Source organism: Rhineura floridana, chromosome 6 (genome assembly GCF_030035675.1).
Source record: "Rhineura floridana isolate rRhiFlo1 chromosome 6, rRhiFlo1.hap2, whole genome shotgun sequence".
NCBI classification, from domain to species: Eukaryota; Metazoa; Chordata; class Lepidosauria; order Squamata; family Rhineuridae; genus Rhineura; species Rhineura floridana.
In genome coordinates, this window is record NC_084485.1 from 39,478,891 (window position 1) to 39,498,917 (window position 20,027).

General features: G+C 40.9%; 1 protein-coding gene across 6 annotated transcripts in view; it reads right to left on the reverse strand.

The window, feature by feature from the left end:
* PPP1R16B (protein phosphatase 1 regulatory subunit 16B) overlaps nt 1-20,027 on the reverse strand; it is a 189,248-nt gene that overhangs the window by 12,975 nt on the left and 156,246 nt on the right. For 5 of the 6 annotated variants that reach the window (XM_061631500.1, XM_061631501.1, XM_061631502.1 and 2 more), the window contains 2 exons: nt 6,212-6,282; nt 2,448-2,593 (listed from right to left, as the gene is read on the reverse strand). In XM_061631500.1, coding sequence (XP_061487484.1) covers nt 2,448-2,593; nt 6,212-6,282 — 217 coding nt within the window. Of the gene's footprint in view, nt 1-2,447; nt 2,594-6,211; nt 6,283-18,178; nt 18,420-20,027 lie in introns of those variants that run through there. The other variant, XM_061631505.1, reaches the window with a different exon arrangement.

Sequence of the window (20,027 nt, forward strand, 5' to 3'; positions counted from 1 at the left end):
CTCCCTTAGAGGTGGCGCATGAAGAAGGGCCTCAGATGCCAAACACAGAGTCCAGGTTGGTTCATATGGGGAGAGCAGTCCTTGAGGTAAGAGGCCAAGGAGAAGGGGTCTTCAATCAGGGCTTCCAGCAGTCACTTACCTCCTGCATCACCAGCACTCTAGTCTCTCAGCAAATCAAGAAGATTAGACTCTGTAGATCAGGGATTGGGAACTAGTGACCCTCCAGATGCTGCTGCAGTGCAACTCCAATCATCTCTGATCACTGGCAATGCTGGCTAGGGCTGATGGGAGTTGAAGTCCCAACAACATCTTAAGGGCCACTGGTTCCCCACCCCTGCTGTAGATCAAGGATGCCCTCCAGGCTGCAGCTGTAGCCTGAATACGGTCAGCTGATCACACAGTATGAATGCAGGCCAATAGGGACACACCAGGTCTTATAAAGCCCTCACTTCCAGATTATCTTCTCAGTTTAAGTAATTTATGTCATCAAGTAGTCACACAGACTCCCATGCTGCTCCTTCTCTGGAAGCTTGTCACCACCCTACCTTCAACTACGACATAGTTACTACTATCAGCTGTCTCCAACCTGTGGTTTTTGCTTGCTTGAAAGAGAAGTAGACCCCATACCAAATGTCCAATTCTCACATTTCTCTATATCATGTATTCTAGTTCGTAAAGGTACCAAAACTTATAGGCCCACCATTCTGCATCAACAAGTTAATTCCTGTTCTTGTAATAAGATACTAGAGATGTCCCAGTATATTCTGAACCACATATGGCCTCAACATGAAAATAATATTCTAATACAGATTAAGCTTGATCTGCCTTGACATTTACAGCCTTTGAAGTGGAGACCAAGCAGTCACTTGCATTGATATTCATGTTCATTTTTCTTCCCCATGAGAATAGAGGAAATTACAATGTAAAACACACTTGCAAGTTCTTTTTATAGAGTCTGTCTAAGTCAGCAAACAAAGCACAGGATCTGACATCCTTTGTACTGCTGCTACTTCTACAGGTCTCTCTGGGTTCCATGTTCTCGCACTGAAGCCCTTTGATTCTGTATTTAAACAGGCCCTTTGATCTGAAAGACTTCTTAGATAATACTACTTTGATTGGAACAACCGCATGCTGTGCTGTATTCTGAAAAGAAAAGAAAAAAGATCCCAGCCCATGGCCCCTTCAGGTACAGAGAGTCAACTGATATGGTACAATAACAACAGCGTTGTTGTTGTTGTTGTTAAGAAATTGGTTTTATTTATATACACAAACAACAATTTAAAAATATTAAAATGAAAAGGAAGGAAATTATAAATTATAAATGCTACCACCAGCCGCTTAACTCATGGTCCTTGAGCTTAATACAATAATATATATTCCTTAAATGGAATGGCATTCTTATTATTGAGGCCCAAGCCAAGCAGAACTTATTTATTTTCTCATCTTTTTATCCCTTCCTTCGTCCAAGGAGCTGAGGGTTCCTCCTATTTGAGGCAGGCCCGGTAACCGGCTGTAATGTGATATTATATTAAACATGAAGGATAAGACTGTTAGTGACTATGAGCAACGATGGCTATGTTCCACCTCAGGGTCAGAGGGAGTATGCCTCTGAATTCCAGTTGCTGGGAATCACAAGTGGGGAGAAGCACTCAAGTCCTGCTTTTGGGCTTCCCATGGGCATCTGTTGCTGTTTTTAATGGTTTTGTTTGCCATCCTGGGCTCCTTTGGGAGGAAGGGCAGGATATAAATTCAATAAATTATCATCATCAGGTTGGCCACTATGAGAACAGGATGCTGGACTCGATGGGCCATTGCCCTGATCCAGCAGGTTCATGCAAGATGGCTGACATCAGCCTCACGTGGTTTACTTTTATTCTTTTACTAGAATCTCCATGGTCCATCAATGCGTTTTACATTTACAACGCATGAACACATAACCAATCCAATTCAAGGTGCTGGTTCTTACCTTTAAGAACCTTAACTGGTTTGAGACCAGGACGTCTCAAAGGCTACCTCCTCTTTTTGTCTCTCTGCCTAGTGAGGTTCCGGAAAGCAATTTATAATGGATGCCGCATGGCCAGGTGCCCAAGACATTCATTCATCTTTTTTTTGTCCCTGCTGCTATGCTTTAGTTTCTGGCTTATTGAGAGTGGGGTGGGCAACTGAATCTGGCTGGCCGGATGGACTCTTATCTCTCCACCTCATGGGCCATGCTTAACAGGTGGGTGGGGTGCTCACTTGCCACCTGACATCAAAATGACATGGGATGTCCCATTTCTGCCCACAGGATTTGAAATCAAACAAGTACTGCCTGTCGCCTGAGACCAATAGGAGAGGGGAGTGGACTGGAAATACATTGTTAAGCAATAAGGACTCCAACTTGCATCCAGAATATTGAAAACAAGGCTGACCCAGCATAAAACACAAAATTAAGACAGGTCACCTACTGCTGAATCAAGATCTTCACCAGGTTGATGTGACTGCATGTTGCTGCTGCATGCAAAGGAGTCCACAACTCATTGTCCTTTGCATTGACGTTGGCCCCATGGTTCAGAAGAAGCTTCACCATCTCTTCATAGTTGTCTATACAGCACTGTCGAGGAATGAAAGACAGCAAAGTTTTTATTTTATTTAACAAAAGTTATATAGAATGGTTTAAAAAATTCATTAAAAACAGCAATAGAAACAGATGCTAAAACAGCAAACATAATAAAGTTAACAAAATATAAAATACAGTTTTAAAACCAAATATACATAATAAAATCACAACAACCAATTTTAGCAGGTGTCAAAAACTGTACAACAAAGGCACCTGCCCAATAATAGGCAAGGAGTTCCAAAGAACAGGTGATGCCACACTGAAAGATCCATTTCTTGAATGTGTGGAATGTGTTGTAAGAGTGCCAGTTCCACAGATCAAAACGCTCATGTGGGCATGTATGGGGTGAGAGGATTTTTCAAGTAAACTGGTCCCAAGCTTTTGAGGGCTTTATATGCTAATGGTAATACCTTGAAATTGGCCTGTCCTATGTCTACTACTTAGGGATGGGGGAGAGATTTAATTCAGTTTGCATTTAAAGGTGAACTTACCTAATGCACACTTTCCAGAACAATTATTGTTGTTATGTGCCTTCAAGTAGATTATGACTTATGGCGACCCTCCAAAACAATATGCAAACTGAAACACAGCCATCCTTCAAACTGCACTCCTCTGAATTTTGCAGTGCAGTTCTCCAGCCAAGTAACGTGTACAAAAATGTATATATTAGGGGAAAGTGTGCATAACAATGAGTATATTAGCGAAAACAACATACAAAAATGCATTATATTATGGGAAATCACTTTGCAAAAATGTATAAACTGGATAAAATTGCATACAAAAAAGTGTATATTAGGAGAAATTTGCACTAAAATTCTGATGAATTTTCATGAGAATTTTTTTTTTTAAAGCAAACTGGTGTAGAAATGTGGAGAACTGTTAGGAAAAATGAGAAACTGATTGAAATGTGAAACTGACAGAATTGCACATCCCTACTGCTACTAGGCTTTAGTTTAGAACACAGAGGTTGCTTCTCTGGACCAATGGGAGGGGACTTCTATTTCAATCTATTTCACTGCCACCTGATCTAGCAGTGGTAGTTGACAACTGGGCAAACAAAATGGAGAAGAGCTGAAGGATAGGAGCCTAGTGTTCCTAGGGGGAAGGGGGAGTCCTGCCTAATTTTCCATTTTCCTAATTTCTGATTACACTTGCTGCTTAGCTCCACAGAATTCAAAGGTAATACATACTTGACTGGAACAGATCACAGGCAGCTTGTGGTCAGGACCACTCCATTCCAAAGGAAAACTACATTTGAAAGTGTTACATGAACTCATAATGTCCACCTCTTTACATACTAAGATACAGTTTGGGGGGAAAAAACTCTTGTGCATTGGGGGAGTAAGTGAAAAGTGTGCTACTGCTTGTGGTCACTATCTAATATTATTTAGTTAGTTTGTTATGAGTTGCATTTGAGCCAAGAAGGTATGCTGGAATCTATATTGCTGTTACCCTTGCATTCGTTTGGAATAAAGCACTATTATGAATTACTAAGAAACTGGGCTATCTTCATCATAATGTAAGCCATTCCCTTGAAAAGTCTAAATGTCAAATGCTAGCAGCAAAAGATGTGTAGCAAGGCATCTAGAAATTTTTCTTTCATGTGCAGAAGTGATATGGCAATGTCACACATTCAAGTTATCCATCAATTCTTGCATTTGTCACCAGAATAGTGCAAATTAACCCTTGTATGGCCTTATTTCTGCTCGGAGAGATAAGAATGTTGAATGGCTTGTGCTTGTACCATTTTAAAAGAACTGTAAATAATAATAAGCTGTGTTCCTGTGATGACTGAACAATGCTTTATGACCTAGTAAATACAGGATACTGGAGCTAATAATTTTAGTGCTCTTGGTTTGTGCAAAGCACCCTGTTCAAACCATTCTCACCTAACTAGGAAGCACACAGGGGTTTTATTAGTGTGGTTTTATTATCTGCACTGAAGGCTAACAGTTATTTGCACAGACCAAAAATGTTTTCCTTTATCACAGGGACAATGAACAGCCATAATTTATATCTCATTCTAGGATGTAGTTTGCATTTTAAAGTAAACACCTACCCAGTGCCAGAAAAAGAATGCTAATTTTTCCAAAGAATCTGGGTTTCAGCCACGGGCCATCAATAGTCACATTTACAAAACCGACTAAGAACAGATGAACTTTGAATGAGATTCTCTGCCTCCAGAATCAGCTTAACAACTCTCCTTCTGTTGTTACCACCTACTTCTTTACTGCCTAGAAGAGAGGCCTCCAGATGGTGTCCCAAAAGCCCAGCAACTATCTGGTTTCAGAAAGTTGAGAAAAAATAGACACAACACTGAGTCCAGCCTAATCTCTCCCACATCAGAGCCCATTCAAACACATTGTCAACCTTTGCCTTGTAATGTGCCATTATCCTGCATCATCTGCCTGTGGGTTGTTTTGCAAATCAGAAACATGCATGTAGCACCTCCAGTTGTCTAGCAATCTTCTGATTATGTTATTGCCCTCTCACCTGAACAGTTAGTAGGAGACTGCTTTATATGCTTCCAACCGAGTTAGCCATAAGTCCAATATTGGCAGAGGCTTTCTGAGGTCTCAGGACTGAACCAGTTGTGATCAACATATTTTTGTGAGTTCAAAAACAGATGTGAATCCATGTGAGGATCTGGATCTTGGAGAAGGAGATTTAAACTGATCCCAAGCTTTTTCTAACCCAACTTTAAATCATCTACCTAAAATTATTAGTCACAGAAGGGAAGGGGAAAAGATAAGCACAATACTTTGTGTGTGGGGGGGGGAGTGCAGACACAATTTCTGTTCCTAGCAGATCACACCATAGAAGGATGATCAACCAACACGTGTATGGCCAGCTTTCCAAACGTTAATGGGGAAAAGATAGCTTCGTTTATTGAAAACCACAGTTGGGCAATGCCGGTAAAAGGGGAACCCACTACAATAGGGGCAAACCATTTATGACATAGAACAGATCTGCATAGCAGCTATACAAACATTAAGAACATAAGAGCCTGCTGGATCAGGTCAGTGCAACATCCTATTCTCACAGTGGCCAACCAGAGGCTTATGGGAAGCCCACGAGCAGGACCTGAGCACATGAACACTCTCCCCTCCTGTGGTTTCCAGCAACTAGTATTCAGAAGCATACTGCCTCTGCCCAAGATCCAAATTCCCACATGCAGTCACATCTGCTCTTGAAGCCAGCCTTTGTATTTTCAAAAATGGGGAGTGGTCATTGCTTCTTTGTCCCAGAATCCTGGGTGTAACTTGGTAACTGTAACACCTCCATCATAACATCCAGCATTGTTTCTGCATTTAATTTTTTTCCCCCATCTCTGGGGCAGAATACTGTTCCAGATGAAGAGTTCCAGAAAACTCTAAAAGTTTCTGAGCTTTGGTTGGTACTTCCCAACAGTGGATTTGGGAGATACAACAGATCGAATTGCTATCTATGCCTTTTTATGCTTTGGTTTGTTGAGTCCCTGTTCCTGAATAATTTCTGCAATTCTAGTTTATTTCTAGAGCACTATGTTGACAGCAGGGCAATGTGCTGTATGAACATTTTCTTTCATCTGATTCTGCCGAATGTCACATTTCACCTTCCCTAAATGCTTACCTGATGCAGTGCAGTTAATCCATCTTCATTGCACAGATCTGGGCTGAAGTTGTTGTTCAATAAATAGCAGACTGCAGGAGACAAAACAGGAAAGTTCTCATTCTCAGTAAGTATTTTCACTCATTTCACCCTCAGATGAAACAAACAACTGGCAACAAAGAATAAAAAGAGGATCTCTATACCTAAAATGTGTAAGCAGATAAGCATGTTTTATGGAGGCCAATATAGTCCTATTGATTTCAATAGAATGAAAACTATCTTTAATCCGATAATTTCTATTTAGCATATTTCACCCATTTGTGCTAGAAAATGTGCCATTTTCCCCAAAACTGATTCATTTGGATTGTTGTGGCATATTGTTGCCCTATTGTTCAGAAATCTGCATCTTGTGAAAAATACATATTTAAATGAGTTTTTTTCTGCAATTTTTGAAACAATTCAGATCAATGTAGCAACTGGTTGGAAATGAGTAAAGAATGAACACATGTGAAATTGACATGGACTGGAAACAGGTTAATTCATTCCTAACCTATACTACTACTACTACTACTACTACTAGCACACTGTTCTGCAGTCACTTATATGGGCAGCAACACAACCAGAAAACTGTAAATAAAAGTAAAAATAAAAATGAGATGATTAGATATCCATCTGATTATAGACAGAAATGAATGGAGAATGAAGAGTTGGGATAAATAATGTCAAGGTACCTCTTCTACATCAGCGTGTCAGCTAGCAAACCTTTTCCACATTAGGTTAGGTTCAAATGATACTTTTTGCAGTTAAAAAAACCTGAACAGTATAATTCTGGAGCAACAAACTCACATGAGAAATTGCCACTTACGTTCAAAGCTAGATGTAACGTTAACTGTGTGATTGAAGGTAATGCCTCTTTTTCAAAAAAGTAGGGATTGGAACTCTAGGGCATCCACTACTCACTGCCATTCAAATGAAAATTACCTTTGAAGCAACTGTTTGCCTTAAGAAAGAAGTTTTTTGTAGTCAATGGATGCTTCCCTCCCAGAGCAAATAGTAGCTTTAATGGGATGATTCCCACTTGCACTGTGGTGCATATGTTGGGGCTTGGGGAGAGGAGGGATGGGGGAGAAATTCAATTCAGTTTATATTTATAGACAGAGCTATCTAATTTGTGCTTCCCAAAACAATCTGCAAACTAAAACATACTCATCCTTTAAAGTTCACACTTCTCCAAATTTTATAACGCAGTTCTCTAGCCATGCATACAAAAATGCATATATTAGGGTACAGTGTGAATTACAATGCATTGTGAAAATAACATTAAAATGCATTATATTAGGGAAAAGGTCTGCAAAAAGTGTGTATATTAGGGGAAACTTCATACAAAAACATGTATATTAAGAGGAATGTGCACTAAAACGCTGATGAATATTGCAAACTGATGTGGGATATGTGAAGAACTGAACTTATGACTGGAAAAATGAGAAAGTGAAAAGAAACTGAAATTAACAGATCCACCCATCCTTAGCGGGGAGGGAGGGTCAAATCCTCCTCCTCTCATGCCAGCATTTTAATCCTGAGCCCGACTCTCATGGCTGCTGCTTTAAGTGTTAAGAACTAGACACAGTTAAGGTCACCTCTAGATTGGCCCTAAGAAAATCAAAAGTTGGAGATTTCCCATTTCACAGAAAAGGAGTCAGAATCTTGTATGTGGATGTCACTCCAACTTTACAATGACAGACCACTCACAAAAGCAGGTTTGTTTTCCTCCTGAAAGTGAGCAAAATTGACTCAGAAAATAGCTCTATAGGGAGATAATTTTCCTCCTTCCAGAACGGAATTGCCACTCCCAATGCAAGACTTCCCTGCATTTGGAATTGCAATTTGCATATATGTCTGCTTTGAAACACATACTTAAAATGTACACCACTGTAAAAACAAAAGAGCATTATCTATATTTTAGTTATAATGACTACACAGTTGTCAGTAGTCCCTCATTTTAAGAGGCCTCTCAGCTGGACAATATCCATTTTTAAAGAGCTCTATCAGTACAGATGTGGTTTCCTTTCTATCTTCTGGAAATTGAGACTTTAAAGAATTTCAGCACCAATCTAAGGTGGTTGTTTTTTTTAAAAAAAACTCTAACTGCTAAGAGAAATCTTAAGTCTTTGTTATGTTCGTTCATATGTTTGAACACATCTGTTCAAAAGAGCTTAAAAGTTAATTAGCTTTTTATTGAATTTCACTTCCTTTGGCCATCCCATAGGGTTCTTTATTCAGTTTTTTAATAACACTTTCCTGATTAAAAACATTTTAGAAGCTATTATTTAATCTTGTCCTCAGAACAACCAGTACAAATGGAAGAAATCCCTCTCTTGCATGGTAATAACTGCAGCCTTGAGGCCAGCAAAGATTTTTGAAAAAAAGAAAATCTCTGTCTACATATATTGCACTTCCCCAGACAGTTAGTATTCTGTGTGTCCTCATTGGGCTGTCCCCCCACCTCCTTAGGTTTCTTTTCTGATTTTGTTTTGTACTTCTGCAAAGTAGGATTCTCCCAAGCCTGCTGATACTGTATATCCATTGTGTCCATGGATTGTTTTAAGTGTTGGGAGGCATGGGGTAAACTAGAGGGGGGGGGAACCTCCATGCTTCTAGACTGTCTTTTTGACCTAACCTGTGTCTGACCTTACTTCAGGTGTAAAGTGATATTCTTAGGGTTGCTGACCTCATTTCCTGCTTCCTCCTTCTCCTTTGACTTGCTTTGGGAGAGAAGGCATTCTTCCTCTCTCTCTTCGGCAGCAGAGGTCAAAGGCCAAGAATGGGTCTTTCGGTCTTTGCATCTCCAACTTAGTTGGAACTCCTATTAAGTGTGTATTTCCTGTAATAAACTAAGCTTTCTTATTTTCCTAAGTGTAGAGTCTCAGTGGGATTATATGGGGGAAAAATGTGTGCTCTTTCAAGGTAAGATTCACACACACACACACACACACACACACACAGCTCAAACTCTGTGCTGTTAGGTAGTCAGTGCTATCTGACTGCAGTGAAAGGGTTATATTTTTGAGCACCTCCATATATTAAAATCAAATCAACAAACATACACATCCATGCAAGAATTAAATTAGCATATCAGAGAGAGGCTACTAAACTAGTTCCTACATGCACTGAACTTTTTAAGTGGGAGCACTGAAAAATAATCCTGTCTTCAGGTCCAGAACTCTACCTCCATGGTAGAGTTAGTATTCATTCCAAGTAATGTGAGACTTGTTCCTGTGTTTAATGGAAACAGTAATGTGGCTAAGGCTGCAATCCTATGCATGCTAACATGAGTGTATTTTTTTTAAAATTATCCTTTTTTTAGGAGAATCTCTCTGAAAACACTGGGACTTGCTCAAGCATGCACAAGATTAGGCTGCAAATATAATGATTTTTTAAAAATGGTTTTGGTATTTGAATCCCCAACATTCATCAGTGAAAGTATTGCTTTTAGCATTTTGCTCAGTCCTACATAATTGCCCTGAGCTAATGAAAGCACCAGCCAAGAAAACCATTCTCCTTCCAAAGGCTTGGGTGCCAGTGCTACTTAAGAACCAGTATTATGCTGACAGAAGGCAAATAAACATTTGGGAGTGGGGAGCAGGTTACAAAATGAAGACCTTTAAAAGGGACTAAATAGGCATTCAATAAAAATGTTATAGGCTGTGGACATCATGGTGTAGAGCATAAGTTGGCTCCAAGAAATTACAGGACGAAATTGGATTGTTAAAAGTCAATTCTCCGTCAGCCATTCTTTCAAGTTACAAGCAGACACTTAAAAAGATGAGTCTAAAAGAAACATGAAGTCACCAAAATCAAAAGTGCACTATTCAACTAACATGTCCCATGGGCATAAGGGATCCCTGCTTGCATAACAGAACTCCCCCCCATCCCATATCTGCTCTGGAGGGTTGGGGAAATCCCTAGAATAGATTTAGGGGGCACACAGGGGAAGGAGAATATCTAATTGTGCAAGCAGTAATCCTTGCACTGACAGGACTGTGACGTAGCATGACGTTGGATACAACTCAAAGGCTATATCTATACAGTAGGGCCCAACTCATATGGCAGGTTACATTCCAGACCCCCGCCTAAAAGCGAAACCTGCAGAAAAGTGGAACTCCATCAATAAAATGGCGCCTGATGCTGAAAAACGCCATAAAAGTGGAACAAGCACCGTATGAGTGGGGCCTTACTCTAATTGAAAACCGCCGTATTAGCGGAATGCCGAAAAGCAGGGCCCTACTGTACTCCATAGCTAAGGCCCACTGATATAACCTATTGGATCAGGGTGGTGATAGTTGACAGTTTGAAGCCATATATATTATATATACTCCAAAGTGTATCAAGATCACACTTTGTTATCTTTTATAAACAAACAAACAAAAACCACCTGTCAAAACATGGGTTGACCACAGAGGTAGTATCTGGTTAGGAATTTGCAGGACCAAAAGTGTATCATCTACCATTATCATGTCAAAATGGCCATATGAACCAATCCATAAAATTGTTTCACCATCATGGCTTCTTATGAACCCTGAGAACTATGCCATCTTGTATACGCATGCAGTAGTGTGAGATGGGAATGCACTTTAAATATTCTTCCAGCTACACAGAGAGGATAAGCTTTATTTGTAAGACTGCAACACCAGCTTTTTTCAGGCTCGAATCTGGTTTGATATAACCCTGACCTAAAAATGCACAATTACTTCTCCACAAAACAGTAGGTGAGCTAAGATTCATTCAACTGGTGTGTGTGTATGTTTTTCTATGGGCATGCATGTGCATAAATACTGAGACATTAAACATGGTTATGGGATTAGTTTTGCTCTGCAGAGGCTTTAGTTGAACCTGGGTATTACCAGAACTTCTACTGAAAGCAACTATCACATTTTTAGCTCATTCCCATATCCTGTTTATCCTGTAGATTTGTATTAAAAGTGTTAGAAGCACAAGAATTCTCTACCATCTACCATGTTTCATTGTCCTTAACTATTCTGTGACAATCACCACTGAACAAGTGCTGTAAAAAACAAAGCATCCTTTATAGAAAAGTCTTAGTCTTGATTAGTCACATGAGAAATTCTTGTTATGCCACTTACTGAGCAGCTGGCATTAGAAATTCTTCCGACTCCATGCACCTGATGTTCTAAATGGGACAAATGTTCCGTGTGCATTTCACTCTCTCAGTGTAAGTGGCTCTCGGGGCTGATGTACACCTTCCCCTTGCACTGGGGTAGCTTGTGGTGGCATGAAAAATGGTAGATTTAGCTCACAGTGACAAGTAAGACAAGCAAAGGAGAAGTAGCAAGCATTAGAAGGACACTGCATACCTTAGAAGACTGGTAACAGGCAAAGCAACTGTAATGTGCTGCTACCACGGTTGTCATGAGCCATACTAGCAGGAAATGGACTGACGCTCAGGAGGGGAGTGAGGAAGATTTGGACTGGGACATTCCCATTGGGGAGGGACCCAGTGAAGGGGGAGATGTCGAAGCAGTCCCTGCTTTGGATGCTGATGGGTCTCCACCAGCCATCCCAGACACCCCCCAGGACAGACCCCCGGACTGGCCACCCACTCCTCCGTCTGATGTGGTGCCTTTCCCCATGCCTGCACCACCACCAGACAGCTCTCCCCCCACAGACAGAGGGAGAGAACAGGACTGAAGCCGAGCCCCCACCTTCGCCCAGGTCCAGGAGGCAGAGGCGGTGGGAGATTCAACAAACTCAGCTCAGGAGGAGACAGCGCTTATGCGCACACCTCCAAACATGACTCAGGATACACACAAGTAGGGGGCCTGCCCAGCCCTACTTAAGCTGGGCAAGGGGGAAGGGTTAGTTGTGAGTCAACATCTTATTGACGCCAAGTTGTGCCTAGTAAGTTAGAGAGGGATGCTGAGTTCTGAGAAAGTCGTAGGTAGATTCATGAAGCGCTCTGAACTGAAATTTTCTATTACTTCAATAAAAGAAAAAACTACAGCTGTGTCTGAGTCTGAGTTCCTTGAGTTCGGGCAGGACAATGGTGGCTCTGTGGAATGGCAGGATTACCACTCATGGCGACAGCAGTTGAAGGTAGAGAAGAAGGCAGATTGGGCCAAATGCCCGCATCACCTTCAGGCTGGCACGGCGATCAGGCCCAGATTAGGCCTTCTGCCAGGCAGTGCTGGTTGTGAGGATAGATCCTAGGCTGGCTCAGCCCACCCTTGGGACACCCTATTTTTGGGGCTTCCTCTGGGTTCCACTGGTGGGGACCCTGCTAGCAAGTCTCCCATCTGCATTTTTGGCAGGCAGATGGGGGAGGTCTGCACTGGCAGAGTGGCAGCAGTGAATGATGGGAGGCCAAATGAGTGAAGTGGATGGATGCCCCCACTCCATCTAAATCCCCCCAGTACCCAGTGTAAGGGAGGTATGGACCAACACGATTTTCTTTTGCATGATAATTGGGGATTTCACCATGAACCTGAAAACAAATTAATTCATCTTTTGCAATTGCATCCTATTCCTTTATTTAAATAACTTCCATAAAGTTATATAAATTTAATAAATAATAATAATAAAATAATAAAGTGAGATCCAAGTTGGTTAACAGCAAGTTAAAAACACACACATAATAATGCCCTTAAAAACAAATTACTACGATCAACAAAAAAAAGCAAACCTAAGACATTGAAGACTTAGGCTTGAGTGGCTGAATCCCTTGATTCCTCTTTGCCTGCCATCTTGGAATGCATGGATTTCAGCTGGATTGTAAGTTACTGGCAGCTGGAAGCAAAGACCACTAAAACCTCTATAGCCTTGCCAACACTGCTTTAACCTTGTTCAATGTGTGCCTGAGAGATGGGGGCCATGGGGGAACAGTAGCAGGGGGAGAAAACGAATGAGCAACACAGGAAGTTCTGTTTTCCCCAACATCCAAAGTTTTTTTGTTGCAAAGGACAAAAGCATATTGCTACACATAAGCAGCTAAATACTTCAAGGCCTTCTTTTATGCAGTGGAGGCTAGACCATTAGGGCAAGCGGGGCACTGCCCCACCAACCTCAGTCTGCCCTCAGCCAGCAGCAGCCACCTTCCAGAGGATGGCTCTGCCTGTCACTGGCTCTGGTTCTACCTACTGTCACTCTCCCTGCCTTCCGCCCTGCCAGTCCCAAGCACCTGACAACACCAGGTCTATGCAGTTGTTAACCTCCGTAAGTAGAGCTAACAGATATATGGATGTTTATATTTTAATGGGATTGTTTTATTGTGTATTTTAATTATGGATGTTTATATTTTAATATCTGGGCCATTGGTTTATAGGCATAAACCACTATTTTGGTTTTATGAGGTATATTAATTAATAAAAACAACAGCAGCCACAATCAACAACATATAGAGGGCAGCCACATCTTCTGGCCCTGCCTCCAACATCACTACCCCAGTCAGCCTCAGCCATCTCACCTTTGTGTATTTGGCAAAAGTGTGAAGGGGTTGCCAGTTGTACTAGCATAGCCGCTTCCACATGATCAAGAAGCCACAACCTTGCTCAATACACATAGCTGGAAGGGGTACAACCCACTAGGGGTGGCAACATTATGGGCAGAGTCAGAAGACTGGGTCCTCCTCTCCTCCACCCATAGGTCTAATCACCTACAGGCTAGTGTAATTTACATAATTAGGGGCTAGCCCACACAGCATTTCTTTGTATACATGAGCACCCTAGTCCTTCCTCAGAATATATGAATGTAGCAGAACTGTCAGTTCCTGTTTACAAATTTGTGTTTAAGATTAGTGTCCAGGACATAGATGAAAAACAGAAACACTTTCCATTTTTGTCCATTTGCTTAGTGATTTTCTCTCACTGAGTATGAACAATTTGTTAAAACAATGCACTCACATTTGGCCCAGCACTATTTATTTATTTATTTTATTGCATTTAAAACATCTTAGGTGTACACCTAAAAACAAAGGCAGGGTACTCAGAAGTTGTTGTTTTGTCTACTCTAGTGGAGAGCAATCTCCAAATAATTCAATATATACCAAGATAGCCTTATACTTTTATGTTCCCCCCACTCTACTCTGCCTCCTTCCACCCCCACCCCCCAAAACCAGACAGAGCTTAACCATCATGTATGCCAAAGGCAGTCAACTCACTCCTCACTGTGTCCAGTGCGGATAACTTCTGCAACCTGTCCAGCAAATCTGAATTTCAGTTTATGCTTCTGTTGCTGGCTAACCATACCACCCTGCCCTTCTAATAGCATCTGACTAATAGAAACATCACTTACTAGAGGCTCTGGTTTTTTCTTATGTACTTTGGATGAGATTTCCATTAGGATGCTTAATTCAATCTGGCTCATTTAAAAGCCATTGCGTACTAATGACATGGGGATCTGTATAATCATGTTGGCCCTGCTTTCAGTGATATGGTCTTGTTACTGCATGGAGATTAATCTTGTCAGTTCTTCCCTCCCCACTTAAAATTTAAAATAAATGTTAAAATAAACTAATCTTGCCAGTTCTATTCTTTATTCTACTACATGGCGATATTTTAGTCCAGGATAAGTATAGCATCTATGTAAACGAAAGGCAGCCAGGCAGGTCAGTGGTTGGAGGACCACAGATAGCTCTGAAGGAGCAACTTTCTAAATCTAAAACTTGTGGCCATCCCTACCTCCTGTGGAAGTTATTATGTGGAAGAATGCTCCCTTTTTTCTGTTCTGAACCTATTGCTGATCAATTTCATCAGACAAGGTCCCAGATGGCCAATAACTATATGAGTGGAAAGGGAGGAATTCTGTATTTACTCTATTTTTTGCATGAGGTCCTAGCATGTATGTGGAGAATTCATAAGTTATTCAAAATAACTACAAATAGTTCTGATCACCCTTTGGATGCAGTTGTCCATGGTGAACTTACAACCCTACTTTGTTTTGTATTGCAGACGGGAGAGGATCACACCACTGATAGCATGTTGTTTGTGAAGATTAAATGTATGTATGCATGCATGTATTATTTGGTTTATATCCCACCCTTATTTATATCCCACCCTTCCTCCCAGCAGGAGCCCAGGTGCCCAGCCCATGTAGCATTAGATGTGGCAAATAATCACATGACAGGTTTGCTTTCCTCCTCAAAATCCCTATGCTAAGGATGCTTTCCTGGAATAGGTTAGGAGGATCCCAGGAAGAATTAAAGTTCACTGGGGAAGTTGTTCCTATTGCTCCAGAAAAATAATTGGCTGTATTCACACTCAAGTGGGGTAAATGGGGCAGCCCAATAGGACTATGTGTCACCAGTCCTGAAAGTGATGGCTGCCAATGAGCTACCAGGTCCAATTCAAGGTGTTAGTATTGGCATATAAAGCCCTAAATAGCTTGGGTCCCAAGTAACTAAAAGAGAGCCTTCCTCAGTATCAACCATATCAGACCCTAAGATGTACAGGTGAGGCCTTGGTGGTGGTGCTGCCACTGGGAGCTGCCCAGCTTGTGTTGACCCATGATGGGAGCTTTTAAGTGGTGGCTCCCTGCTTGTGGAATTATCTCCCTGGTGCCGTGTGACTGTCTCCATCATTATTGACTTTTAGGAGGATTTGAAAACATCCCTGTTTATCCAGGCATTTGATGGCTAACAACCTGTCTCCTGACAACCTGGAGATCAGTGGATGAAAGAACGTTTTTAACTGTAATGGCATGTAGAATGCTTTTCTCTGTAACGGCTTAAAGAACGCTTTGCTGTTATTGTTAAATTGTTTTGTTGATGTGTTTACCACCATGGGCTCCTTCGGGAGGAAGAGCAGGATATAAATTCAATAAGCAACAACAAACAACAACGTCATATACGACTATGCCTCTGCAAAGTGAAAAGATTTGGCCCATTTGGCTGGCGTAACAGTTCTGAAATGCAGATTGTTAATGATCATCTGGTATTTTATTATAATTCACAATGCTAACTCTCAGTTAAAAAGGCAACAGGGCTCAAGAGGCCCTGAAAATGTCAAACCCTATTCTGGCTAAAGCTAACGGGCAGTTTCCCGTTGATGGAGAAGATGGTATGAATGGGGCAAGTGTAGGTGGGATTGTGTTCCTGCTGACTTGGCAATGGTAGTATTTTGATTTTCTGCCACACCTCATTACAATCAGCCAAGAATCTGCAACAATGTTCTGGCAACATATCCACAGTGATTACAGCAAAGTGCGCAGAGAACAGCAAAATGTATTCCAGTGTCATGCTGCTTTAATAGTTATTCTCCAATCCCAGAAAATTCTGGGAGCTATAGTTCTGTGAGGTCACAGAAAATTCTTGCCATTACAGTTTTCAGGACGTGTGTGTGTGCATAAATAGTGGCAGCTGGTAACATTTTGACTTGGTAGGGCTGCAATTTTTAACCTTCTGTTTTCAACATAATAGGGCTTATTTAGGAAAGTGCACCATTAAACACATGCAGAGTGCCACTGTCGCCTCACACACAAAAAAACATTTTCTGCTCATCTTTGGACAGGAGAAGGGCTTCCATGTAAGAGACCCCAAGTATGATTTTCAGACTAGATTAACTCTATACCTCTGACTTTTATTTAGAAATTAAGCCATACTATGCGACATACGTTTTTGATGTTTACACCTACACATCAATTGCCAAAAAACTAAACAAACACAAAAATGTTTAAAATGTGAGGAACACTGGTGTTACATGCAGTTTTCCTCCCCTCAAAAATCAATTTAACTTTTCATTATCCAAAAAACATTTTCTCTAAATTAAAAGATCAATGTACTTCAACCAATAGACACAAAGTGATTGTTTCATTTGAGACAGGGTATACCAGAAAGTATTTGCAACACATGGCAAAATCCTGAAAATGTGAAGTAACAATCTTTGCTATTAACCATAATCAGCCTCTGTTATGTCTGAGATTAGGGAGAATAACTTTCAGGTTTAGGGAAGGATTTGGAATCATATCTAGACAGGCACAGAGCCCAAACTTTTCATTTTAGAAATTCACTGACAAAACTCACAAAAAAGCAAGCTACAAATATTAGCACCAGCATTTTACTTCATGTTTCTGCATTCAGGATAGTCTGAACTTAAACTAGGGGAGGGGCTTATTTGAAGCAGATCCACACACAATTTCTGAAAATACTCTGGAATTACATGGGACTCAGATCAATCCGTTCCGCTCTATCCAACAGCTTGTACAGCTTCAAATGAGTGAACACAAGGAAATGGTTAATACAGAGTTTGTTGCAACACAAGCCATCCACTACTTTTCCTCCCAATTCCACAATTCACAAAAATAAATGCAAAATGATTAAGTAAAAAAATAGATATTTATTATAGAAAGACTCACTGCTTGCTTGCTTTCTCTCTCTTGGTAACAATATATATAAAACTAAATAAAACAAAAGCTCCTCAAAGTAGGAAACACTCCCTGTTGCTTCTCGGGTTACCTATGAGGAGATCTGGCTTTCAGGGAAATAGCTGAGCATGCTCAGAACCAATGTATGATTCTGATATAAACTAAGGCTATCAGAGAGGACTGTTGTTGAAGCAGTCCTGAATCCTCCCTAACATGCTCTATTAATAATGCTGGTCAGGCCTCATACCAACAGATGAAGTGGGAACCTTTCAGGTAGCACTGAAAAGCAGTGAGTCCTTGGAGCGACCTCTTTGCCATAGCAATACTTTTAGATTAGGATTGTCCGAGTGATGCAGAGAGCTGGCTGGCCAAAGAACAGTAGATTGACATAAACGTTTGCAGTGCTTCCTGAGTCCAAACAGAAGTATAGAATATTTGTGGGATAGGAAAGAGTGTGTGGCTTTGAGATTTTGGGGAGGTTAAAAAAATTGCTTGACATTTTCACTGGGAGGGTTGTGCCTCAGCAGCCCTAATGGACAACCCTCCACTGTGTGTAAACATCTGAAGAGCCCTTTATAGTTGAATATATTTGAATATGAAACATTGTCTTCTTCTTACCAGGTTCCTCACGAGGCAAGACATCCCTACAGTAACACAATTGAGGACAACACCAAGGCAATCTTCAGGCCAGTCCAAAGTCAGAATCCAAACAAAGTGAAGAACAACACAGGGGTCAGGCAAGGGGCAATGTCAGAACAGTCTGAGGTCAGGAACAAATCAGTCTATGGGCAACGCAGATCAAGGACCAGGGCAAAGAAAGAGGCAAGACCAGGATAGTCTGGGATTAGATCTGAAGTCAACAGCAGTTCAGCAGGCAGGTCAGGTACAGAGTTGGTATACAGATGTTCCAGCAACTCTTTCAGCCAAGCACTGGAGTTTTTATGCTGGAGCTGCTGGAACCATACCCCAAACCTCAGCTGACTCCTATTAATGACCTACAGCCAGACCTTTACTCCTGAGGAGTCCAGGCCTGCAGCCGGGCACTCCTCCAAATGGGACTGGTCTCCAGCTGGCATTTCTCCCTCAGACTTGTGACCCAAGCGAGCAAGTAATATCAATGAGATTAAATGGGAAGCCTATTAACATAACCATCACCCAAGTCTACGCTCCAACGGCAAACACAGAAGTACAGAAATTGAGAGAGACTTTAGGCAGAAGTAGAGGGAGAAACTGATCACAAACCAAAACAAGATGTGCTGATAATCATAGGGGACTGGAATGCAAAAGTAGGGAACAGAGAAGAACTAGAGATTGTGGGGAAATGGGGCTTAGGAGATAGAAATGAAGCAGGAAGAGAGAATTCTTACTGAATTCTGTGAAGCCAATAATTTGTTTCTTGCAATCTCACTTTTTCGAGTAACCAAAAAGATGACTGTACACGTGGACATCACCAAAGGGTCAATATAGGAATCAAATTGATTATATAATTGGAAACAGAAGATGGAGACATTCCAGACTTTCTGCGAAAAGAAGACCAGAAGCAGACTGCGGTACAGATCATGAACTGGTAATATCGAAAATCAGAGTAAAGCTAAAGAAGAAGAACAAAGCACTCATAATGCCAAAATACAATTTAAATAACATCCCAGAAGAATATAAAAATCAAATGAGGAACAGATTTGAGGCTTTAAACTTATTTGATGGAGAAACAGAAGAACTACAGATTGAAGTCAGAGACATTATCAGGGAAGAATGCAAAAAGACAGTATCTCTAGTTAAAAAGAGAGAAAGACTTCAATGGATGACTGAAGAAACTCTTAAAATGGTTAAAGAGAGAAGGAAAGCAAAAGGAAATAGAAACACGGTAAGAACCCTAAATGCAATAGTACAGCAACTAGTACGTAGGGACAAAGAGAACCGTTACAATAGTTATTGTAAAGTAATAGTAGAGGACAACAAAAAAGGTAGAACAAGAGTCCTATTCCAAAATATTAGAGAAATGAAAGGGAAATTTAAACCAAGAGTAGGGATGTTGAATAATCAACAGGGAAACACACTGAGTTAACACAGACTGAGATAAAATAAAAGGAAGATGGAAGCAATACACTGAAGACCTATATAAAAGAGATGCCAGGATGACAGATTCATTTAAGGAGGAACAGCATGATGAAGAACCAGAAATTTTAGAATGTGAGATGAAAGCTGCTCTTAAAATACTTGGAAGAAACAAATCACCAGGAACAGACAGCATACCAATAGAGTTGCTACAAACTACTGAGACTGAATCTGTCCAAATTGACAGAAATGTGTCAACAAATATGGAAAACTGAACAATGGTCCACAGGCTGGAAACTTTCAAGATATATCCCAATTCCAAAGAAAGGGGATCCCAGAAAATGCAGTAATTATTGAGCTATTGCTTTAATATCCCATGCAAGTGAAGTAATGCTCAAGATTCTACAACAAA